Below are 26,393 nucleotides of genomic sequence, written 5' to 3'. Positions count from 1 at the left end.
TGCAGATTTCAATTTCCGAATTAATGATTACTTCCTAATCCTCAGCATGAACTTTGAGCGTTGTATTTTTACTATTTTGCTGTTTGTTTCCAGACTTTGAAGGATTTGATCGACGACCTGAATACAGTGAGCGGAGCAGAGGAAGGGGACGCAGGGGTGGGTATGAAAGTGAGTAACACTGCAGTTGAAAACATTTGGCCAGTGTACCATGACTGGTACATCAGAGATCATGGTATGTGCCATCCTGTCTGTGGGATGGTGCATATAAAAGATCCCTTGTCAGGGTTTTTGTGGAATTAATTTTTTGAAATTGAATATTTACAATGTGTGTGCTGAATTGGGTATGGGGGGTCTCCTCCAGAAAGAAAATGGGTTAGGTTTAGGGTTAGGGTTAAGAAAATCATACAGTAATGATAAGTCATTAATTTTGTCACGGTCAATATAAAAAAATCTGTAACAAATCTGGGTATGGTGCCATATCCGTTTTACCTTCTGGCAGAACCCCATAATCAATCAAGTATACATAATTAATTTTATTTTTACTGTATTACAAACATTTGAAGTTAAAAACTCGTTTATCGAGGGAACTATTTTTCGTCTCTGGCAAGTGGTTTCGTTTGCGTCCACGTGGTACAGCTCCGTTAATAAATTGTTAACAATTATTGTCTGGCATTATTTTTATTATTTGGCTTTATGATTTAACATGTCGGCAAGATAAATTAGTTGTAGAAGCATCTCTCGGGGTATATGGCTTTTTATGTACCCTCGGCTCGGGGTAAAAGAACACACAGAGGGTACATAAAAAGCCATATACCCCTCATGATGCTTCTACAACTTATATTGTCACACGGTGGCAGAAGTGCAGACAACTGGGTTTTAAAATGTTTTGGACTGCTGGTTCCTCTACTATTTTGAACCTACTTTCATTTGAATTGTGTTTATTTGCAGTTTGGCATAAATATGATTGTTTTGTTTAAGACTGAAGTGTTTTATTTAATTTGTGCAAAAATTAGACTTTATAGTAACAAATTCTAGTCGAATGCATATTTTGGTAGTTTTATTAAATGCAGGGCTTCTAGATTATGGTAGCCCCACTCCCATGGCTAGTGATATTCAATTTTGAGCTAGTAAATAACTACTATTGCCATGCCAGACGGCTAGTGAATATTGTTTTTTTTTTAAATGCTGCAGTTAAATCTGTTTTGTAAATATGAATATCCTATCCCTACCACCACCACCACTCAGTGTTAGTGTTTTTGAGCTCTATATCGCTCTTTAGGTGACATATATATCCGATTATTAATATTAATTAATAAAATTGTATTAACTTAAAGTAAAGTAGGGCTTGTGAATTTTTAATGGTGGCTAGTAAATATGTAAAATGACTGATCCCATGGCTAGCGGATTTTATAAACATTCTAGAAGTCCTGTGTCCTGCTAATTGCAAGCCCTGTGTACTGCTAATTGCAAGCCCTGTGTACTGCTAATTGCAAGCTCTGTGTACTGCATGAAAAACTTTGGTATGCAATAGCTAGTGTGTAAGATGTTTCATGTGTCAGTGGTCAAAGTCTGCTGAAACAATGGTGAGAAATTAATGACACTAGGAAAGAATTACCATAATATCTACTGGGCCTTAATTAATTTTGTTGAGTGTGGGTTGTACAACATCGTCGACATTAATACAACACACCTTCAATAATTTAAAATGATTTCATCACAGGGATGTCCAATGCCATGTAACCATAAATAAAATGTGTTTGAGTTCGTCATTAAATAAAACATTTCCTTCCTTCCTTTTTCACAGGGCGATATGACCCACCTCCACCACCACCACCACCACCGCCACCACCACCGCCACCACCACCGTTCGAAGACGATCGTCCGAGCCGGAGGTCTGAATGGGATGACCACAGGCCAGGGGAACCTTTCAGACAAGACCGCGAATGGCCGGGACGTCCCGAAGGAAGACGCGACCCGTCCCGAGATGAACGGTATGAGGGACGCCGAGGAGACGACCGCAGACCAGACAGCCGACCGTTTAGCCGAGAGGGTGAAGAACCGATCGCCCGCGGCAGACCGGAGTGGAGAGAGAGGATCGATGGCTCTACAGACCGACGACCGCCAGAGTTCCGAGACGAAAGAGTGGATCCAAGAAGCGAAGCACTAGGCAGAGTGGATGACCGGGGAAGAGAGAGAGAAAGAGAGAGGGGTACCTCTCCTGCCCATCCACCTGAGTGGGCTGGGTTGCGGGAGGGACGTGGTTACGAGAGGGGGGCCAGAGATGACCGTGCTCCAGCTCCGGGCTTCAGAGACGAACGTGGAAACAAAGGCAGTCGTAGAGATGGCGAGAGAGGTTTCCGAGATGACCGGGAGAGCCAGAGAGACGATAAACGATATGATGCCAAGAGGAGTGCTCCGGATGACAAGTTACCAAGGGATGAACGCGGGCCAAGAGATGATCGTGGAATAAGAGATGAACCGCCGAGAGAGGAGAGAACTCCAAGAGATGACAGAACTCCTAGAGATGACAGAACTCCAAGAGATGACAGAACTCCTAGAGATGACAGAACTCCAAGAGATGAAAGAACTCCAAGAGACGACAGAACACCTAGAGAAGAAAGACTTCCTAGAGAGGACAGAACTCAAAGAGAAGACAGAATCAGAGAGGACAGAACTCCTAGAGAGGAGCGGAGCGAGAGAGATGCCCAGATTCCAAGGACAGATGACAGAAGTAAGATGGAGAGGGTAGAGCGAGACGGAAGTAAACCCCGAGACAAGCGAAGTAAGGACGCTTATTCTCGCAGTTTGGATGTCGAGCCTCAGGAAGCTCGGGCGAGGAAAGACGAGAGAGGGACTACCAAAGATGAAGACTTGAAGAGTGACGCCACAAGACCCGAGAGGGTCAAGGAAAGCAAGAGGGATGAGAGTTCGGACTATAAGTACAGAGATGCTAAAGATAAAGACAAACATATTTCTGAAGACACTCAAAGACACGACAGAAACAGAGACGATGGTTCCAGCAGAGATTCGAAATCCAAGCTTGATGAGAGCGTTGGGAAGGATGGAAGGAAGAGGTGGAAGGCACACAAGAAGACTGCAAAGTGGCCTCCTCGTAGTTTTGATGATGTAGATAGTGATGGAGAGACTGTAGAGGAACCAGCAAAGGAAACAAAGTAAGTGCAGGGAACATTTTGTTCAGCATCGCATCGCCATTTGCTACCCAAGTTTTAGAGATAGCAACTCAATTTTGAAACATTAAAGGGACATTCCCGAGTTTGTTGCATTGTAAGATGTTTCCGACTAATAAAATATTTCTATGATTAAACTTGCATATTAAATATATTTTCTCGTTTAGAATATCAGTGTCTGTATATTCAATGTGTTTCTGGTCGTTTTAATATTTGTAAGAAGCTCAAACTGGACTGTCTTCAAATAATTTCGTATGTACGAAAAAATTTTTTTTAGGAAATAACATGAAATTTAACCTAGTACAAATATTACAACAATCAGAAATATGTTTAATATACAGCCACTGATATTTTATGCAGAAAAATATATTTGATATGTAATTAGAGTCGTCAAAAAGTCTCTGTTAGTCAATAACATCTTAACAATTTCAGCAAACTCAGGAATGTCCCTTTAAACAGTAGTTTGTAATCAATTTTCAATTGACTAGAAATATCGCTAATCAAGATTTTGAAAACAAAATGTTTTCTAAAGTGATCCAACCTTTTTGTCTTACTTTCATGAAGTACAAATTGAAAGCAAGATATAGTTATTACTTTCAACTTTTACATTAAAGTTTCGCGATTAGATCCATTCCTCGCAAATTAAAGTCCTAGGTCAATAAACTTGGTTTATAGTTGCACTTGTGGATGTTTATCATAGCACACCAAAAAACTTTATTTTAGGCAAGACATTTAATTCTACAGAATTCTTGTTTTGAAGTAAGCAGGACACAGCTCATCGGGACAACCAGAATTTTATTCATACATTCCAAATTTGAACTCTGATGATGATTTTTGGACCTTAATGGACATTGCAAAATCTTGTTTTATTTAATACAAACAGTTTAATGCTGCACCATAGTCCTAGCATGTTAGATATGCAAATATAAATTACAGAACTGAACATCCGGTCACCTACTGTCCGAAAAAAATTGTTAACAACTACAAAAAATTACTCTCCTACCTTTAATTACCATTACATTTCCCCAAAATTTTGTCCATACACAAGTTGTGAAAAAACCATTACAGTGACATGGATTCCACATATGAGACTGTAACGATGTGACCGGCCTCGGTGGCGTCGTGGCAGGCCATCGGTCTACAGGCTGGTAGGTACTGGGTTTGGATCCCAGTCGAGGCATGGGATTTTTAATCCAGATACCGACTCCAAACCCTGAGTGAGTGCTCTGCATGGCTCAATGGGTAGGTGTAAACCACTTGCACCGACCAGTGATCCATAACTGGTTCAACAAAGGCCATGGTTTGTGCTATCCTGCCTGTGGGAAGCGCAAATAAAAGATCCCTTGCTGCCAATCGGAAGAGTAGCCCATGTAGTGGTGACAGCGGGTTTCCTCTCAAAATCTGTGTGGTCCTTAACCATATGTCTGACGCCATATAACCGTAAATAAAATGTGTTGAGTGCGTCATTAAATAAAACACTTCTTTCTTTCTTTCTGTAACGATGTCGCCAGTATCGACTTTGCTGAGATAGCATAGGGCAAAATACATGCGGTTTTCTGCCGTCTGCCGTTTTGCTTTTTTATGGAATATTCTTCAAGAGGGGTGAAAGCCTCCAAAGTATGTGACATAATTAATATAAAATCAATGATCTTTAGTGGTATATTTAAACAAACAAAAAATAATGTAAAAAATTAATATGACGTCATCACGTTTGCTTTTATATCATAACATGTTATGACATTGCTAGATTAAGTCATATCCTTTCACCCCTCTTGGAGAATATTCCATAAAAAGTCAAAATGGCAGCCGGCACAAAATTACATGCTTTTTGCCCTATGCGATATCAGCAAAGTCGATATTGGTGACATGGTTATCATCTAGTATGTGTAATCTGTGTCATTGCAATGGTTTTTCCTAGATTTCTGTCTGGACAAAATGTGAGTAAAATCTAACGAAAAATAAAGGTAGGAGAGCAATTTTTGGTAGTTGTTAACATTTTGGTTCGGACTTTAGATCCGTTTCTTGCAAACTAAAAGTCCTAAGTCAATAAACTTGGTTTATAGTTGCACTTGTGGATGTTTATCATAGTACACCAAAAAACTTTATTTTAGGCAAGACATTTAATTCTACAGAATTCTTGTTTTGAAGTAAGCAGGACCAGAATTTTATTCATACATTCCAAATTTGAACTCTGATGACGATTTTTGGACACTTAATGGACATTGCAAAATCTTGTTTTATTTAATACAAACAGTTTAATGCTGCACCATAGTCCTGGCGTGTTAGATATGCAAATATAAATTACATAACTGAACATCCGGTCACCTAGGTAAAAAAAAGACAATTCTATAGGGACAGAATTTTCCTTTTGTTTATAACTGACATGAACAGATCTGATTACCAGGGCTAGCTGTGGGTTTGCAGAAAATTTCGCCAAATTATCTGTTAAACTTACAGAAATCCAGTTATTTTGTACCAAAATATATCAATTAATACTTGAAATAATTTCACCAAATTAAAATAAAATTCGCTGATTGTTTTTAAAATTCTCAATTGGCGAATTTGGCGAGTGCTAGAGCTAGCCCTGGTTACTTTAGCAAATGTGTTTATATATTCACTGAAATCTTCCTGTTCAAATAGCATGGATGAATGAATGTTTAACCATGTTACCATGTTACTGAACATTATAGATGAAGTTATACTTTAATGACAATTTACCCATTTTTCATATAGAGTTGTGGCTGCTGGGAATATTTGTTAGGCCTGGTAGGGGACATGTATTGCTATACAGTACGCTCAGAATGTGTGTTATTTCAGAAAAGAGGACAAACGAAATGTGGGTGAAGAAATCAAATCCAAATCCCCCCTTCCTCACGGCTCATCTCGGAAGGGAAGCCGGTCTCCACGGAAACGCAGCCGGTCTCCCTCAAAACACACACTGTCTCCTTCGTCCAAGAGGAGTCGATCGCCGGCGTCAAAACGAAGACGGTCTCCGTCAAAACACAGCCGATCTGCGTCCAAGCGTGACCGGTCGCTGGACTCCAAACACTCCCACGCATCGTCGAGACGCCACCGGTCGCGCTCGCCCGCTCACAAACGATCTCGCGACCTCTCCCCGGCGGGTTCGTACCACGGACAGGCAGGGGTTGGGGGTCGCCGACCAGATAAGAGTGTTTCCGGTTTGAAAGCCCCGCGAGACGAGGAGTCTGATCATGAGGAGAAGCGCAGCACAGCCGGGAGTCTCGACCTGGAGAGGAAGAACAGGAGGAGGGAAAGTAACTCTGAGGTTGTTAGAAAGGACAAGGCTAAAAGTCTAAGTGTGAGTCGGGGTTTGTTGTTTTGGTGGGGTTTTTTAATCCTGCGATCATTGGTTCTATTGACCGACTAAAAAAAGTCATAAAGTATATACTAGCAGATTATGACTTTTGACGTCACATGCATAGTTACGTTACAAAATCGTTCATTTGACATCTATAGTCCGTCCCATAAGGAACGCCTTCTTTCATACTATGGAATTTACTACAGGTTATTTATTTCTGAGCTGGTTGTTTTGTAATTTGCAGACAAAAAATACAAACTGAAATTATTCACAAAAAAATATTTTTGTAGGATGGGATGGACTATAGGTCATCCAACAATGTAGTTAAATTAACAGAAATAATAGCTTTTCCACTTAATTTTTACAGACTGCAGGATAAAAGTAATAACTAGTTAATGCAGTAGGATATCGGCTGTATCCTGTTCAGATTGAATGGGAAATTCAGCCTCGCAGAATTTTCCATTCATACATTGATAGAATAAAGCTGATGTACTACGTCATTAACTAGTTTAATGTGTTGCCATGATGTGATTTATATTTGTCAGAGTGTTGATTATGAATATGGTCTGGTGGAAAACAGAGAGCATGGGGTGAATAGAAGGTTTAGGACAGTGTGTGGAAAATTAGGACCAGAATTAAAACAACAGAATCACAAACTAAATAGCATATGAAATAATTGTACATTCATCTGTCTTTTGAAAAATTACCTGCTATTGCATTTGCTAGGTGTAATAAATGGACTGTTTTTTGCTTTTTGTAGGCCACTATTTGTGAACCATTGTATTCCATCTGTTTATTACAGCCCCAACCAGCATCAAGAAAAGTGGACGATACGTTTTCTAAATCGGATAAGGTAGCTAAGAGAAAACGATCGACATCTGGCACAAGTGCGAGACCCCAAGACGTCCATGATAAGAAAGACGAAGTTAAGAGAAGACGACTTAGTGACAAGGATAAAGGTAATTCTTGATAGAGATGAGGCTTGGATAAACTGCTCACTTGATGCATGTCGGTTTGGGATTGATCCCCATTGGTGGGCCCATTGGGCTGTTTCTCGTTCCAGCCAGTGCACCACAACTGGTATATGAAATGCCGTGGTATGTGCTATCCTGTCTGTGGAATGGGGCATATAAAAGATCCCTTGCTATTAATGGAAAAATATAGTATATGTCAAAATTACTAAATGTTATGTTGGACATCCAATAGCCAATAATTAATAAATCAATGTGCTCTAGTGATGTCATTAAACAAAACAAACTTTTAGCTCTCTTTCCAGCATGTGATCAAGCCATACTTACTTTTCTTATTAATCATCTTACTGTGCTTAGATGTTAACTTTTAGCTAAACCCTAAAACTGAGTGCTGTAGACCTAGGGCATAATTCAGTAAACTCTCGCAACTTTGCGATCTCGCAGTATAATGCAAAAAGACTTGCAAAGAGGATGCTTTGTTGTCTAGCAGAGCCTAAGAAAGCTTTGTGAATTAGGCCCCAGGGCCCCGTTTCACAAAGCGATCTTAGCCCTAAGATCACCTACAGTGCATATATTAGCTGTGCAGTTACGGTGATCTTAGGGTTAAGATCACTTCGTGGAACTGGGCACCTGGACTTGAAGAAAACTTAGAGAGAGATTAATTGCTAACCTAACTTAGAGTATGGAAAGCCATTTAGGATATTACCATATTTATACCACATTGTGTACTCTTGGGTGATAATTTTCCCTATGAGAAAAGCAATTCAAAATTGCTATCAGTAACAAATTCTGGAGATTTGAGTGCTGCTACAATGTGTGTCCAGTGAAACAGTGTTATTAATTTGTAAATGTAAGGTGGGACGTAGCCCAGTGGTACAGCGCTCGCTCGATGCACGTTCGGTGAGGGATCGATCCCTGTCGGTGGGCCCATTGGGCTATTTCTCGTTCCAGCCAGTGCACCACGACTGGTATGTCAAAGGCCGTGGTATGTACTACCCTGTCTGTGGGATGGTGCATATAAAAGATCCCTTGCTGCTAATCGAAAAGAGTAGCCCATGAAGTGGTGACAGCGGGTTTCCTCTCTCAATACCTGTGTGGTCCTTAACCATATGTTTGACGCCATATCATCATAAATAAAATGTGTTGAGTGCGTCGTTAAATAAAACCTTTCTTTCTTTCTTGTGAAGGTGACTCTTTTATTGTAAACAGTCGCTAGTGCTCACATGAACCATACTGATAAACAGCTTATTAATGCCCTTCCGGTTCATCTGGAGGGACCGTAGGTTTCGTGTGTCCGTCTTTCTGTCCGTCCCTGATGAGTCTGTCTGTCCATCTGTCACACATATGGTTGTCTGTCCGGACTTCTGTTTTCACAATGCCTTGAGATATGTAGCTCATATTTTGTGTATAGCTTTAACATATATACTAATACTGATCAAATTTCATGACAATTTCCCTATTTTTAACAGAGTTATGGCCCTTGAACTTAGGAGATATCAAAATGTGTGGTGCTGGTGGGGGGGGGGGGGGGGGACATGTATTGCTTTTAAAATTAGCTGTATTCTCAGAATGCTTGTTATTTATCTATGGGATGTGTACATTACAGAGTCCAATATTAAGAATAGGAGTTGCAGTTCTAAAACATTTTACCCTTGGTGCCATCATTTGAAGTAACATTACTTTCATCTGTTACATCTTATATCTGACAGCTAACAGCTTCCACATTTTTCTCTGTGTAATGAACTTAAAAAAATAAATTTATGATTACTAAACTATATTTTGTTTTTTTAATTCATCGAAAGAATCTAAACTACCAGTTGATGAAGAAGTAAAGAAATCTGTAGTTACCTCCCCTGACAAGAAATCACTGCATGATAGTGATATGGGTAAGTATAGAAAAGAATATTACATATTAACACAAATTTTGTGTTCCTGGGCCCCGTTCTATGAAGCGATTTTAGCACTAAGATCACCTTAGTGCATACGGTAGCTATACACTTAAGGTGATCTTAGGGCTAAGATCGCTTTGTGGAATGGGTCCCTGTATTGTAGAAAATTCTATTATTGAGTGTTTTCTTGTAGGCACTGATATTATTTTGTATTATTGTAAATGTAAAAGTGAAAAAAAAATTGTTGTATTGTAGAATATGATATTATTCTTTGTTTTGTAGAATATGATATTATTCTTTGTTGTTTTGTAGAATATGATATTATTCTTTGTTGTATTGTAGAATATGATATTCTGTGTTTTGTAGAATATGATATTATTCTTTGTTGTTTTGTAGAATATGATATTCTGTGTTTTGTAGAATATGATATTCTGTGTTTTGTAGAATATGATATTATTCTTTGTTGTTTTGTAGAATATGATATTCTGTGTTTTGTAGAAGATAAGATATTATTTTGTGTTTTTATCAGAGAATGTGTAATTATTTTGTTTTTTATCAGAGAATGTGTAATTATTTTGTGTTTTTATCAGAGAATGCGTAATTATTTTGTGTTTTTATCAGAGAATGTGTAATTATTTTGCATTGTACTGCAGGAGTGGTATATTTTCTGTTATATTGTAGAAGATAACCTGGAATCAGATGCCGAGAGGGTCGTGTTTATAGGATATTAAACAAACTTCCATTTTGTATCATGTTTTAGCAAGTGACAATGAAAATTATTTCACGAGAGACATAAATATGATATGACCGGCCTCGGTGGCGTCGTGGCAGGCCATCGGTCTACAGGCTGGTAGGTACTGGGTTCGGATCCCAGTCGAGGCATGGAATTTTTAATCCAGATACCGACTCCAAACCATGAGTGAGTGCTCCGCAAGGCTCAATGGGTAGGTGTAAATCACTTGCACCGACCAGTGATCCATAACTGGTTCAACAAAGGCCATGGTTTGTGCTATCCTGCCTGTGGGATGTGCAAATAAAAGATCCCTTGCTGCCTGTCATAAAAAGAGTAGCCTATGTGGCGACAGCGGGTTTCCTCTAAAAAAATCTGTGTGGTCCTTAACCATATGTCTGACGCCATATAACCGTAAATAAAATGTGTTGAGTGCGTCATTAAATAAAACACTTCTTTCTTTCTAAATATGATATGAAATGTTAGCAACTTTAATATCCTATTTATTACCCCTAATCAATCTTAATTTGTAACTCGCTTGGTTGATGTTCCTGTAAGGTTGTAGTGGCCAATTGATGACATCACAAAGTGTTACGTCCCACTTGGCATTCTAGTGGGACGTATCACTTTGATATGTACCAGGATATTTTTAACCATGTGGGTAATAATTTCTGGGAACTGAATCGGATGAAGGGGGTGGGGGTCATGTTGAGTGATTCATTGGAAGACTGTGTGATATTTTTCCGTTATATTGTAGAAGGGAACCTGGGAACCGAATCGGATGCGGAGGGAGACGTGTTCAGTGACTGGTCGGAAGATGACATTGCAGACAACATCCTCAACCAGGAAGACGAGAAACTGTTGGCTGCACAAAAAGCAAAGGTTCCTGTTTTTATTGTATTTCTGCCTCCTGGATTAATTTTGACAAAACTCACATCGAGAGAGTACAAGCATATAATGTTTACTCACATATTGTCACTTTAAAATCTTATACATACATATAAGGGCAGGATTTAGCACAGTCGGTTGAGTGCTCGCTTCAGGTGCTTACGTTGCAGGATCGAACCACCTCGGTGGATTCATTCAACTGATAGTTTTTTTTCTTGTTCCATCCAGTGCACTACAACTGGTCAAAGACCGTGGTATATGCTTTCCTGTCTGTGAGAAAGTGCATATAAAAGATATCTTGCTACTAATGGGAAAAATGTAGCGGGTTTTCTCTGTAAGATTCTATGTCAGAGTTCCAGCCAGTGCCCCACGACTGGTACATCAAAGGCCGTGGTATGTGCTATCCTGTCTATGGGATGGTGCATATAAAAGATCCCTTGTTGCCAATCGAAAAGAGTAGTCCATGAAGTAGCGACAGCGGGTTTTCGCCTTCAATATCTGTGTGGTCCTTAACCATATGTCTGATGTCATATAACCGTAAATTGAAATGTGTTGAGTGCGTCGTTAAATAAAACATTTCCTTCCTTCCTTCCTTCCTTCCTATGTCAGAGTTACCAAAATGTTTGACATCCAATAGCTGATGATTAATTAATCAATGTGCTCTAGTGGTGTGGTTAAACAACACAAACTTTTCTTTATAGATACATAAAATAAATCCTGCCATTTTGCAGGCAGCCAAGCCTGGAAATAACAATAGAAAAACAGGAAATAGTTTTGGAAAAGACAATGGTTGATTTACTTTTTTATTTTCTGTGACAAATATCTTGGAATTTTTTGTTCGAAAACAGGGTTTTGGTGAGTATTTTTGCTTGACAACTGTGTTGGAACATCCCAGTCATTTTGAAGAATTGATAGCTGATTGTGACAGTTAATTTGATCATAAATGTGACCATTTTACCAACAAAATACTGTAATATGAATCATAGTTCATTTCCAAAAAATTTCTAATGATTGAATTTATTTTTATATTTGTATGAACCTTGACTTTCAGAATGAGCCTCCAACTGATGAAGCGTTGCAGCGTGTCAAGGATGACCGAGCGCGACGAAGCCCTAGCAACAGTAGTCGTGGAAGCAGGTCAAGCCGGAGGTCAAAGGACCGGGGTGTGAGACCGTCACGAGACAGTGGGTCTCGTTACAGGGACGAGAAAGTTAAAGAGCTTAGTTCGGGAAAAGGAGATGCCAAAGAGAGGTTTGTTTATTTACAGTATTAAGACAGCCTTTGCTGTTCTGAAAATTGCATTAGCAAATACAAAAATAGTTTGCCTTAGCTGAAATACAATTTACTTCAGCATTTGTATTTTAAATATCTACAACTTGTGGTACAAGTATCTCTTCATTCAAGTTGTGTCGACAAAAAAAAAAGAAAGGTCATTTAATTACACAGTCAACTGGTATGGAAATCATTGACTTATAGAATGTTACATATTATTATGGAATATAATATAATAGTATGCAGATAATTTAATTAATATATAGAACTACTATGGAGATCATTTATTTTATAGAATATAATAAAGAGATAATTTACTTATTAATTATAAAATAAATAGAATATAGGGGTGGAATGTAGCATAGTGGTAAAGCACTTACATATACCTGATGCGCAGTCAGTAGAGGATCAATCCACGTTGATGGGCCATTGGGCTATTTCACGTTCCAGGCAGTGCACCATGACTGGCATATTAAAGACCGTGGTATGTGCTATCATATCTATGGGATGGTGCATATAAAACACCCATTGCTATTAATGGAAAAATGTAGTGGGTTTCTTCTCTAAGACGATATGTCAAAATTACCAAATGTTTCACATGAAATGGCCAATGATTAAAAACATTAGTGTGCTCTAGTGGTGTTATTCAACAAAACAAACTTTAAGTTTATTGAATGTAATATGGAGATCATATACTTATAGAATATAACATGGAGATCCTTTACTTACAGAATGTAATATGGAGATCATTTACTTAAAGAACATAATATGGAGATCATTTCTTATAGAATGTAATATGGAGATCATTTACTTACAGAATGTAATATGGAGATCATTTACTTATAGAACATAATATTGAGATCATTTCTTATAGAATGTAATATGGAGATCATTTTTTATAGAATGTGATATGGAGATCATTTACTTATAGAGTATATGGAGATCATTTACTTATAGAGTATATGGAGATCATTTACTTATAGAACATAATATGGAGATCATTTTCTTATAGAACATAATATGGAGATCATTTCTTATAGAATGTAATATGGAGATCATTTCTTATAGAATGTTATATGGAGATCATTTACTTATAGAGTATATGGAGATAATTAATTTTACTTATAGAGTATATGGAGATCATTTACTTATAGAACATAATATGGAGATCATTTCTTATAGAATGTGATATGGAGATCATTTACTTATAGAGTATATGGAGATCATTTACTTAGTATAATATGGAGATAATTTCTTATAGTATAATATGGAGATCATTTACTTATAGTATAGAATATGGAGATTATTTACTTATAGAATATAATATGGAGATCATTTACTTATAGAATATAATGTGGAGATCATTTACTTATAGAACATAATATGGTAATCATTTACTTATAGAATATAATGTGGAGATCATTATTTATAGAATATAACGTGGAGATCATTTACTTATAGAATATAATATGGAGATCATTTACTTATTGAATATTATATGGAGATCATTTACTTATAGAGTACAATATGGAGATCATTTACTTATAGAATATAATATGGAGATCATTTACTTATAGTATAGAATATGGAGATCATTACTTAAAAAATATAATATGAGAAGATTACTTAATCAAAATGATGAGCCTTTACTAGCAGATTAGTGTGAAAATGTATGAGTAAGCCGTTTTGTCTGGAGTATTTTGTTTGTTATTTACAGAAGTGTCAAGGAGGTGGAGCTGGAGCAGACTAGTGACAGAGCTAGAGTTCCTTCATCTCAGAGTGAGGATGTGAGAAAAGAAGGTAACTTAACTTAATTTTGTAACATGATAAGAGATTCACATATTACCTGTTCTGATATTGCAGTCTCATTTAATTTTGTAACATGATAAGAGATTCACATATTACCTGTTCTGATATTGCAGTCTCATTTAATTTTGTAACATGATAAGAGATTCACATATTACCTGTTCTGATATTGCAGTCTCATTTAATTTTGTAACATGATAAGAGATTCACATATTACCTGTTCTGATATTGCAGTCTCATTTAATTTTGTAACATGATAAGAGATTCACATATTACCTGTTCTGATATTGCAGTCTCATTTAATTTTGTAACATGATAAGAGATTCACATATTACCTGTTCTGATATTGCAGTCTCATTTAATTTTGTAACATGATAAGAGATTCACATATTACCTGTTCTGATATTGCAATCTCATTTAATTTTGTAACATGATAAGAGATTCACATATTACCTGTTCTGATATTGCAATCTCATTTAATTTTAATCAGTGTGCTCTAGTGGTGTCATTAAGCAAAACGAAAACCAAATTAATTGAATGTACACATGTTGTTATGTTTGTGTATATAAGTTAAACCGTGCGGTATTCTCATTACTCTAAGGAGTTTGTGCTGCCTCTCTTGTGAGTTGCTTTCCTGCTTTTTCATTTTATCATCCCACTCCTTGATCGACACCTGTTGCTTCAATTTTAAAATGAACATGCAATTTTCATCTTGGATGGTAAAATATCAATCTGTAAACTCATGGTAAATAAGCTCAGCCAAATACCATGCACATTTTTACAGCTAACTGTAAAAAATGCATTCAGCTTTTTCACGATGTATTTACTGTTGTGATCTACTATCGTCATAAACAAAAGGGATATTGTAGGTAGCATAATGATACTTGATGCCATGAAATTATCTGTTAAGACAACAATAAGTTGATATTGTGCAGATTTGAAATGTACCTTTAAAGAAGTGTGCTCTCGTTAATATTTTTTATTACATACCTATTCAGTCTTACTATAGTGATAAAGGCCTTTTGAAACTGTGTAATAAATTTATCCTGTATCGCACATATGTGCAATATGGACCGGAACTTTTAAATGGGGAATTCCCTTTTTCTTTTTACTGCAGTTAGCGTCTTTTATTTACTGACATCATATATGATTTACAAAGACATCACATCATATTTGAAACATTATACAAGGCTGCTGCAGAGTCTGATTCTTCATGCTAAATAAATCCATGAAAACAGTTTTGATCATAGATTTAAGAAAGTGTTGTTATGACGTTAAATTAAAAACCGTTTTTATAAAACATAAAAGAAGATATGTAATAAATACAGAACTTCACAAACGTTGTTTTCGCTTCCTATTTATTGCACTCGTTTATTTGGTGAAAAAACACCATGAGACCGCTACATGGTCTTGTGGTATATATTCTTGCGCAAAATAAACTTGTGCAATAAATAGGAAGCGAAAACGACGTATGTGAAGTTCTATATATGTATTAACAACTTGTAGTGGTGACATAATCTAATTGCTACAATGCTACGTCCCACCCCACAATAGCATGTGAACCCCAAAATCGTAATGACTTGTAGTACCTACAAAAAGTCATTACGATTTTGGGGTTCTCATGCTATGATTCGAGTCTTGTTACAAGTCATTACTACACAAATTGTAATGGGAGAGTGCCCCCTTTAAGTAACGTTATGTAATTATGTGTGTATTTTCAAAAACAAAATATTTATCTTTTCTTTTCAATTTTGGTCCAGTTGATGTAGGTTTGCCAGAATATGAATCGATTTCCTCTGACGAAGAGGAGTTCCTGGAAGAAGTGCCTCCTAAGCCAAGTGAGTTGTACTGCAGGGATTCTAGATTATGGTAGCCCCACTCCCATGGCTAGTGATATTCAATGTTGGGCTAGTAAATAACTACTATTACCATGCCAGACAGGGCTTCTAGATTATGGTAGCCCCACTCCCATGGCTTGTGGTATTCAGTGTTGGGCTAGTAAATAACTACTACTGCCATGCCTGACAGGGCTTCTAGATTATGGTAGCCCCATTCCCATGGCTAGTGATATTCATTGTTGGGCAAGTAAATAACTACTATTGCCATGCCCGACAGTTAGTGAATCTTTTTTGTCAAATGTTGCAGTTAAGTCTATTTTGTACATATGACTATTCTGCCCCCACCCCCCACCCCACCCCCCAATGTTAGTGTTTTTAAGCTCCATCTCCCTCTTTAGGTTACATATCCAATTATTACTATTATTTAATAAACTTGTATTAGTTTAAAGTAATATCGGGCTAGTGAATTTTTAATTGTGGCTAGTAAACATTTAAAATCACTGATCCCATGGCTAGTGGATTTTATAAAAATTCTAGAAGTCGTGTGTACTGCTAATTGCAAGCCCTGTGTACTGCTAATTGCAAGCCCTGTGTACTGCTAATTGCAAGCCATGTGTACTGCTAATTGCAAGCCCGGTGTACTGCTAATTGCAAGCCCTGTGTACTGCTAATTGAAAGCCCTGTGTAATGCTAATTGCAAGCCCTGTGTACTGCTAATTGCTGAACTAGTAAACAAATCACTTACCTTGCTTATGAGCTACATACTTTTTTCTGTTTCACATAAAATGTATTTTCAGTTACTAGGAAGACCAGAAACATATTAGGCCAACATTGGTAATTTAAGCAAGACGTTGGGGCGGGATGTAGCCCAGTGGTAGAGCGTTCGCTTGATACACGGTCGGTCTGGAATCGATCCCCGTCGGTGGGCCCATTGGGCTATTTCTCGCTCCAGCCAGTGCACCACAACTGGTATATGAAAGGCCGTGGTATGTGCTATCCTGTCTGTGGGATGGGGCATATAAAAGATCCCTTGCTGCTAATCGGAAAGAATAGCCCATGAAGTTGCGACAGTGGGTTTCTTCTCTCAATATCTGTGTGATCCTTAACCATATGTCCGACGCCATATAACCATAAATAAAATGTGTCGAGTGCATCATTAAATAAAACATTTCCTTCCTTTCTTTTCCACTATTGTTTTCAAGTGAAAATACTTGCTGAACACCACTTTTTTAACTCAAAATTACCAGGTATTTTCCATTGAAAAACTAAAGCTGCAGTACTCTGAATTAATCCATTTCCTCTTGGTGTATTATCATTTCCAGTGAGTGCATGTGCAAAACGGCAGGAAATATGAATTGGGAGATATCACACTTGTAGTAGTCAGAAGGTCAAGCAACACAGCTCAGTAGAGTATTTGTCTAGATATTTTAACTCATGTGAGCTCAAATCTCATGTAAGGCACCATAATCCAAGCCCTTTTCCTGTCTTGTTAAAAGTCTATCACCATCTGGCATTAGGTATCTTTGCTGTTACTGTGACAAGACATATTTTGGAGTATTTTTGTTTCTCTCAACAGGCATTGCAGACCTTCTTTCCATTGATTGGTCAAGTCTGAAACAGGAAACCAAGGAGAAGCCAATCAAAAGTTCTGTGTTGGACAAATTCAAACCAGCGAACATTTTCAGCCATCTTGGCGTGTCAAAGAAATACGCTGGAGAAGTGCTGTTTCAGAAAGTTAAAGATGTGTGTCAAACAGAGATGGCCGTGACCACAAAACAAGAACAGGGTCAAGGTAAGGATTCATTAACACAAAGCAAGGGCAAGGTGAGACTAATTAACACAAGACAAGAACAGGGTCACGGTAAGGATTCATTAACACAAAGCAAGGGTAAGGTGAGACTACTAAACACAAAACAAGAACATGGTCAAGATAAGGATTCATTAACACAAAGCAAGGGTAAGGTGAGACTACTTAACACAAAACAAGAACAAGGTCAAGGTGAGGATTCATTAACACAAAGCAAGGGCAAGGTGAGACTAATTAACACAAGACAAGAACAGGGTCACGGTAAGGATTCATTAACACAAAGCAAGGGTAAGGTGAGACTACTAAACACAAAACAAGAACATGGTCAAGATAAGGATTCATTAACACAAAGCAAGGGTAAGGTGAGACTACTTAACACAAAACAAGAACAAGGTCAAGGTGAGGATTCATTAACACAAAGCAAGGTCAAGGTGAGACCACTTAACACAAAACAAGAACACGGTCACGGTGAGGATTCATTAACACAAAGCAAGGTCAAGGTGAGACTACTGAACACAAAACAACAAAGTTAAGATATAAGAAACCAAGAACAAGGTCACGGTTACTGGTAGGATTCTTTGTCAGAAAAAGAACAAGGTCAAGGTAAGGATTCTTTAGCACAAAGCAAGGTCAAGGTGAGACTAGGGATAGGACAATTATTTGATGTTACTGAAAACTGCAGTTTTAGGCTCACGGTTTGGTGCACCCTTTCCCAATTTGCGAACCATGGTTCATTTTTATTTTTTTTATTTTTTTTGAAATGGTACATGTATAAACGTTTTCACACATTGCTGGTAATCCCAATGACCCGTAAAGTATTTTGGCCAATCACAGCATTTGATTCCCTTAAACTTGACATGTTTGCATGGGCGATAGGTGCAGTTTGGATCCTGCACAGAACCCACAAATTTCTTGCCGGGACCGTAAAAATTTTAACTTCCCAAAATAGGGACTGACCTCAACGATTAATCTGCCCAGAGAATAAACATTTTAAGTATGTTTTGCCCCAGTTGTCAAAATTTAAAAAGTAAAAACGTGTTGACTTCAAGAATTATAAAATGGCACCCAATTTCCATCATATTAATTTAAAACAATTCAACATCACTAATTTACGTAAATTTTTATTAGGACGAAATCGTCAGCAGTTCCAGAACTAGTTTGTACGCAAACTACATGTACTTTGCATTTTTTTTTTAAACTAAATCTTTGCAGATTTGTTTTTTCACTTTCAGTACGAGCAAAAAATTGAATAAAATAATAACTAGTTATATAATTCACTATTATATATTATGTGCATGTACTGTGCTTGCTTATCTTCTTTTTTCTTTAATCAGTGATACCTTTTTGTGTAACTTGTGTTGAGTTAAATAATCAACAGTAGGCGTATGTATTATGTATTTGTGCTTATATCGAGTAATTCATACTTTAAAAGAATATATATATTTCTCATCACAAAAAACTGAACTGTCCCATCCCTAGGTGAGACTATGTAACAGAACAAGAACAAGGTCACGGTAAGGATTCTTTGGCACAAAACTAGGTCATGGTTAGACTACTTAACACAAAAGAAGAACAAGGTCAAGATAATGATTCAGTAACACAAAACAAGGTCACGGTTACTGGTAGGATTTTTTGACACAAAACAAGGAACAAGTTCAAGGCCTGGATACTTTAACACATAACATTGTTAAAAAAAGTGTCAGGATAGGATGTTTTAAAACATAAAGTCAGGGTAGGATGCTTTAACACATAACAAAATTCATAATAAAGTATGTACCAGCTTCCATAACACTCTTAAATTTATTTATTTTTTGAGGTGTATTACAGGTGAGTAGATTAATATTGTCATCAATTTTCGATGGGGAAAAAAAGTACCCTTTGAGGGCAAAATATGTTTAATATAATAAGGTCAAGGTGGTATTCTTCAACACAGAACAAGGTCACGGTAGGGCTGCATAACACAAAACAAGAACAATGTCACAAGAACACAGTGGAGTGGGGTATTCTTAATATGAATTAAAATCTGGTCTTAAATAGCCACAAAACATTAGTGGTCAAAATAATGCAATTTAATATCAAATCAGCATGGAATACATGTATCTAACACAAAATAAACCCAGTTCTGTTGATGTTCATGACTCATTGGTAGTACATGTTGTATGTACACACAATTATAGACACATACACATTTATGCATTTACTCACAAATGTACACACACACAAACACACACATGCGCACGTGCGTATGTACACACACACACACTCAGAGACAAAACAAACATACATGTACATGCATCTCTGATGCGCATAGGTTTGTTTTGTCTCTGTACACTCACTCACACTAACTCACTCACTCTCACACTCACTCACTCGCTCACATACACACACAGACAGACATATGCACATACATATTTGTTTTGTCTCTGTACATAATACCCTTTTCACTCTCAATTTATGTCCTGTTTTAAATTGTCACACTGATATTTACAATCTACATGCACCTGGTTGAATCCTGCAGATGGTAAGGAGGGCGACAAACAAAGCAAGACGACGGCGGAAGGCTTCACTCTTCATCACAGTATTGCATCGTTCCACTGCTGTCTGTCGCGCACAAAGAAACAGCGAGAGAACCTCATGACCAACCTCGGTCCTAACCGACGCGCGCTGTGTGCCCGGCGAGATCTCGAGATGCGCCAGCAGCTCTGTAAAGTAGATAAAGTGAGTACAGGCCCCATGCTTATAAACCTTATGAACCTTAAAGTCTAGACTTTAATAAAGTCCAGACTTTAACGTCACGGCAACGCCATTCAAATAGCATTACGTTAAAGTCTGAACTTTATTAAAGTCTAGACTTTAAGTTTTATAAGCACGGGCCCTGGTCTTCTCTTAGAAAGTGGACCCATTTGGCTATTTCTCGTTCCAGCCAGTGCTCCACAACTGGTGTAACAAAGGCTGTGGTATGTACTATCCTGTCTGTGGGATGGTGCATATATACCTGTTACTGGTCATCATCATCTGGCATTAGGGGGTGGGACATAGCCCAGTGGTAAAGAATTCGCTTGATGCACAGTCGTCTAGGATCGATCCCCGTTGGTGGATCCATTGGGCTATTTCTCGTTCCAGCCAGTGCTCAACAACTGGTGTAACAAAGGCCGTGGTATGCACTATCCTGTCTGTGGGATGGTGCATATAAAAGATCCCTTGCTGCTAATCGAAAAGAGTAGCCCATGAAGTGGCGACAGCGGGTTTCCTCTCTCAATATCTGCGTGTTCCTTAACCATATGTCTGACACCATATAACCATAAATAAAATGTGTTGAGTTGTGTCGTTAAATATAATATTTCCTGCCTTCTTTTAGAAAGGTTTTCTAGTTCCAACCAGTGCACCACAACTGGTCAAAGGTCGTCGTATGTGCTTTCCTGTCTGTGGGAAAGTGCATATAAAAGATCCCTTGCTGTGTTAGGAAAGATGTAGCGGGTTTCCCCTGTTGACTATGAGTCAGAATTATCAAATATTTGACATTAAATATCCGATGATTAATTGATCAATGTGCTTTAGTGGTGTCGCTAAACAAAACAAATTTATTTTTGTTTTCTTTTAGAAAGGGGGTGGCATGTAGTCCAGTAATTATGTGTTCAACTGATGCACAATCAGAGTAGGATTGATCACAATCAGTGAGTCCAAAGGGCTGTTTCACTGTCTGTTAGATAGTGCATATGAAAGATCCCATGCTACTGATGAAAAAATGTAGCTGGTCTCCTTCCTAAGACTATATGTCAGAATTACCAAATGTTTGACATCCAATAACAGACGATTAATAAATCAATGTGCTTTAGTGGTGTCATTAAATAAAACAAACTTTAAACTTTAACTTTCTTCAACGTTTAATAATGTTTATTTGTTTCTTGTTGTTCTAAGTTTAATAATGTTCAGTGGCGGATCCAGAAAATCCATTAAAAGGGGGGGGGGGGGGGGGGGGGGGAAGGACAGTGACAGTGGAATGTCAAGGGAAATTTGCGGGAGGTTTGGAGGGGGGATCGTTTAAAAATTAAAAATTAATATATAATAAACTTCTAACTATCGCAAAATTTAGGGGGGGCCTGCCCCCCCCCCTCCAGATCCACCTCTGATGTTTATTTTTCTTTTGTTGTTCTAAGTTTAATAATGTTTATCTGTTTCTTGTTGTTCTAAGTTTAATAGTGTTTATTTTCTCTTGTTGTTCTAAGTTTAATAGTGTTTATTTTCTCTTGTTGTTCTAACTTTAATAGTGTTTATTTTCTCTTGTTGTTCTAACTTTAATAGTGTTTATTTGTTTTTTGTTGTTCTAACTTTAATAGTGTTTATTTTCTCTTGTTGTTCTAACTTTAATAATGTCTGTTTGTTTCTTGTTCAGGTGTTTGACCAGGCGGCCGTGTACCCGAGTCAGGTGATGGACATGGACCTGTGTAAACTGAGTATTCAGTTGTTCAGGAGGGGACGGGAACACACGCCCGAGAAAAAAGACTCGTTGACACACTCGTCCTCTGTTGTACCATGCGAATCTTAAAATCTTTATGAAAACTTGTGAATCATGTTGTGTATTACTTTTAAGAAATAAAAACATTATTTGTGTTTTATAGTTGTTTTACAGATTTGTTTTTCACCGTATACAATTTTTAACTTTTTTGTCAGGAATTTAGATCAATTTTGACATTCAACAGATAAGAGGTGTTTTTTTATACTAGTTTGTCCAGTGTTTGTCCATCGACTTTACCTTTGTAGTCTTATCTCCTACCATACATGTCAACTCTTACGGATCACCCGTAAGACTTACAGATTTTTTAGCATTTGATAGTCTTACGGGTGTAGGACAAATAGCTTACGGGTAACATGTATTTTCAGGTGGTTTTTTTTTTTTTTCATGATTATTATTTTTACATGACTCATTATCATCTTAAGTAAGCCATCCTTCGTGATCCTTCGTGATTTTCGTTGTCCTTCCGTGAATTGGAAAACGGCCATTTTGTCGTATTTATTTTGGATGAGAGGTGCCACCTAGCGAATATATGTGCACTAATCAAAATTGTACTTGTTAATAGTCTTGATTATCATTTTCATGTTGCCTTGAATTTAAAATCATCAGTTCCCAGTCCTTTTGCAGCTCGCTTATGGATTTTTGTCCACAGTCTTACAGGTGTTGATCAGTAAAGGTTGGCATCTGTGTCTCCTACTAGAGTTTTGATTGATAGTTTTTAAATAGGGAAAGGGATTCTACAAACTAACAGATATTTCAGAATTTTTCTCTTTTTTTTAACACATTTTTGGAGTTTAAAGGACGGTTCTCAGTTTGCAGCCATTGTAAGATTTTTTTGTGTAAGAAAGCCTTTTTGGCAACTAAAATTACATAATCAATATCATTTTCTTATTTGGAACATCAATGTCTGTATATCCCTCTCTCTTCTCTTCAACCTATAGGGGCGAGATGTAGCCCAGTGATAAAGTGCTCGCTTGATGTGCGGTCGGTTTGGGATCGATCCCCGTCGGTGGACTGGTATGTGCTATCTTGTCTATGGCCGATATGGGATGGTCAATATGAAAGATCCCTTGCTGCTAATTAAAAAGAGTAGCCCATGAAGTGGCGACAGCGGGTTTCCTCTCAATATCTGTGTGGTCCTTAACCATATGTCCGACGCCATATAACCGTAAATAAAATGTGTTGAGTGTGTCGTTAAATAAAACATTTCCTTCCTTCCTTCAACTTATTTTCGTGCTTATATCCAATTAAGGTTCAAGTACACTGTCCTGGGCAAACAGCAATCTGGGCTGTCTTTTCAGAACAGTGGGTTAGTTGTTAGTGGTTCGTGAAAGAGAATAGGATGTGGTGGTCTTAAAGCTACCCACTAAGTCGTTAAAACTCGCTCTGGGTGGGAGCCTGTTCCGGGCTGCGAACCCTGTACCTACCAGCTTTCTGTCTGATGGCTTAACCACGACACTACCAATGTGCTTGGGGTTGTGTGCTAATAACAGTACTGTAGTAGTCACTTTTTATTTTGCTTTATTTTATTTCATGTACATCAATGGTCATGGTATGTGCTATCCTGTCTATGGGATGGTCATTATAAAAGATCCCTTGCTGCTAATCAAAAAGAGTAGTCCATGAAGTTGGAAGATAACATCTGGATTGAGCTACTACAATTATTAGAACAACCACAAACAGCTTGTTTATACAGACACTGATATTCTAAACAGGATAGAAGCTGTAATAATATGTAATGTTAGTCATCAAAAAGGATCTTAAACCAGTTACAAAGGCAACAAACTCCGATAGACCCTTTAACAATGAAAAATTCAAAGTTCGTCATGTTTCTGATGATTAATCAATCATTTGCTCTAGTGGTGTCTCATAATTGATCACGTATAGGTAGGTAGTTAATTTGTTTTATATAGCAACCATCCATAAAATAATGTATTTAAATCATAGATGTATAGGTAGTAGTATACCAAATGACATCTCACTGGGTCAAAGTTCATAGTGCATCTAACTTTTAATATCACTGATAACACTACCAATCTTGCCATTGGTGATAAAAGTCCGTCTGCTATCATAACATGTTTCATCCCGCCATTACATTACTGTAATATAATCAGAAACCCTCGTGGATTCGTGCATGCATTTTCATAGACGAGTACAATGGACTTGGGCATTTTCAACAAGAGTTGACACTAACATCTATTGCCTGTCCAACGTGGAACGCCTTTTTTTTCATTGTATGGAATTTACTATAAGTTGTTGATTTCTGAACCGATTGTTTTCTACATTGGATCCAAAAATAGTTGGGGTTTTTTTAGTTTGTTGGGGTTTTTTGTTGTTGTTTGTTGTGGGGTTTTTTTGTTTTTTTGGGGGGGGGGGGGGTATTTTCAAAACACATTTACTTTTCTCCTTACGTCAGACAAAAAAATTATTTTAAAAAAAATAAAAAATTTAAGGGCTCAGAATGTGGGCAAACTGACATAAATTGGGGTTATATGAAATCACTTCTTGTTTTTTAAACCAGAGAAATTATTTTTGATGCGAACGTGCACATGGGGGTAAAAAAACGTCTCTTTTTAAGAAGCACGATATAATTATGTAGTAGTCTCTATTTCTCACACTCGTTGGTGAGAACATTAGTCATTATTTTTGATGACATATACGTGCGATAACATTTTACAGACCTACGTCTGGCTGTACCTAGGTGATGACCAGGTCACCAATGCCATACCACCCAATAGAAAAGCACAGTAGAAATCGATCACTCTGTGACGTACAAGTTAACCAGAAATTGACTTGTCTGTGACGCACAAGTTAACTATAAGTGCTAGGGCCGTATAATATAGGTTTTAGTTGGAAAAGGCGTTTAAATTTATTTTAAAACTGTTTTTTGTAGATATGTAAAATAAAAAATAAAAATACTACATTCGTGTCCGTTAGATCCCATTTATCTTACAACTCGTTTAAAAACGTATCCCAAATCGCTTTCGCTCGTTAGATACGTTTTAAAACAACTCGTAAGATATATGGGCCCCGTTCCACGGAGCGATCTTAGCACTAAGATCACCTTAGTGCATAAGGTAGCTATGCACTTAAGGTGATCTTAGGGCTAAGATCGCTTTGTGGAACGGGGCCCTGGTGTCTAACGACCGCTCATGTAGGCCTAGTATTTTCTATATAAACATTGGGGTGATGATCTCCATGAACAAATATCGGAATGTTTAGTTAAGATTTCACTGAGGATGAACGTAAAAGATTTTTTTTTAAGTTTAAAAATATATATAATAATAACTTTTACACAATAAATTGGATTGGTTTTTAAAAATGATTAAATAACATGAGCGGACCCAGTAAATATTTTAGGAAAAGGGACCGAGGGCAAAATGGTATATGGACCAATTCCCTAAAAAGGGCATCACAATGGAAATTGTGAACAAATTGTTTAAAACGGGGTCACTTTAATTTGTTGGGGGGGGGGGGGCAGGGCAGGTCCCATGTTCTCTCTTGGATTCGCCCTTGAATAATGATTATTTTAGTGGTATAGAGAGTTTTCATTTTATAAAAAGAAGATAACTTCCGTTTTTATTTTTATCGCATTTCTCGATGCAAATTAGCTCTTATTCTCTATTTTTGGGCATTGACACATAGGATTGCTTTACGTGTGACCATTTAACACGACTTGGTCTTGAATCACTCCCTCAACCCTTCGTAGATATATACTCTTAAAAAAAAGAAACTTGACATGGTAAAAATAATGCTATCGGATTGTTTTTACAGAATCAAAGCCATCGCAAAAACATTATAAAACACGTTCGATTTGCATAAACGTAGCCATGGTTAACGTTTGTACTGAAACGCAAAAGCGCAATCCTCGGAGAAGCACGTGCATCATTAAGGTCTGTAACTTTGCATGCCGAACCCTCCCTTGGTGGGGCATAAAAGGCCACATCAGCAGTGATTCAAACAGACCGCATAACGACACTGTCGGTAACGTAATAATGCCAAGATTGACGTCAGCTCAACGCAATAATGCCACTGGGAGGTTGCAAGCAGGGGCAACTCAACAAGCTGTGGCAAGCCACTTTGGCGTCTCCAGACAGACCATTTCTGCGTTATGGGCATGGTACACCACTCAACGTGTTAATGACAGGCAAAGGTCGGGTCGTCCCAGAGTA

The 26,393-nt window shown here is 37.6% G+C and overlaps 1 protein-coding gene across 7 annotated transcripts in view; it reads left to right on the top strand.

The window, feature by feature from the left end:
• The window catches only part of LOC121373897 (zinc finger CCCH domain-containing protein 13-like), a 48,747-nt gene extending 26,425 nt beyond the window's left edge, over nt 1–22,322 (top strand). For 6 of the 7 annotated variants that reach the window (XM_041500713.1, XM_041500743.1, XM_041500706.1 and 3 more), the window contains 12 exons: nt 94–168; nt 1,805–3,173; nt 6,006–6,507; nt 7,310–7,466; nt 9,281–9,364; nt 10,855–10,979; nt 12,037–12,236; nt 13,975–14,057; nt 15,824–15,901; nt 17,478–17,693; nt 20,227–20,426; nt 22,102–22,322. In XM_041500713.1, the coding sequence (XP_041356647.1) occupies nt 94–168; nt 1,805–3,173; nt 6,006–6,507; nt 7,310–7,466; nt 9,281–9,364; nt 10,855–10,979; nt 12,037–12,236; nt 13,975–14,057; nt 15,824–15,901; nt 17,478–17,693; nt 20,227–20,426; nt 22,102–22,254 (3,242 nt within the window). In that variant the 3' untranslated portion in view covers nt 22,255–22,322. The remainder of the gene's footprint in view (nt 1–93; nt 169–1,804; nt 3,174–6,005; nt 6,508–7,309; nt 7,467–9,280; nt 9,365–10,854; nt 10,980–12,036; nt 12,237–13,974; nt 14,058–15,823; nt 15,902–17,477; nt 17,694–20,226; nt 20,427–22,101) is intronic. The other variant, XM_041500721.1, reaches the window with a different exon arrangement.
• Nucleotides 22,323–26,393: the final 4,071 nt, after the last annotated feature.

Source organism: Gigantopelta aegis, chromosome 1 (genome assembly GCF_016097555.1).
Source record: "Gigantopelta aegis isolate Gae_Host chromosome 1, Gae_host_genome, whole genome shotgun sequence".
Classification (NCBI taxonomy): Eukaryota; Metazoa; Mollusca; class Gastropoda; order Neomphalida; family Peltospiridae; genus Gigantopelta; species Gigantopelta aegis.
This window is presented reverse-complemented; position numbering and strand designations above follow the sequence as displayed.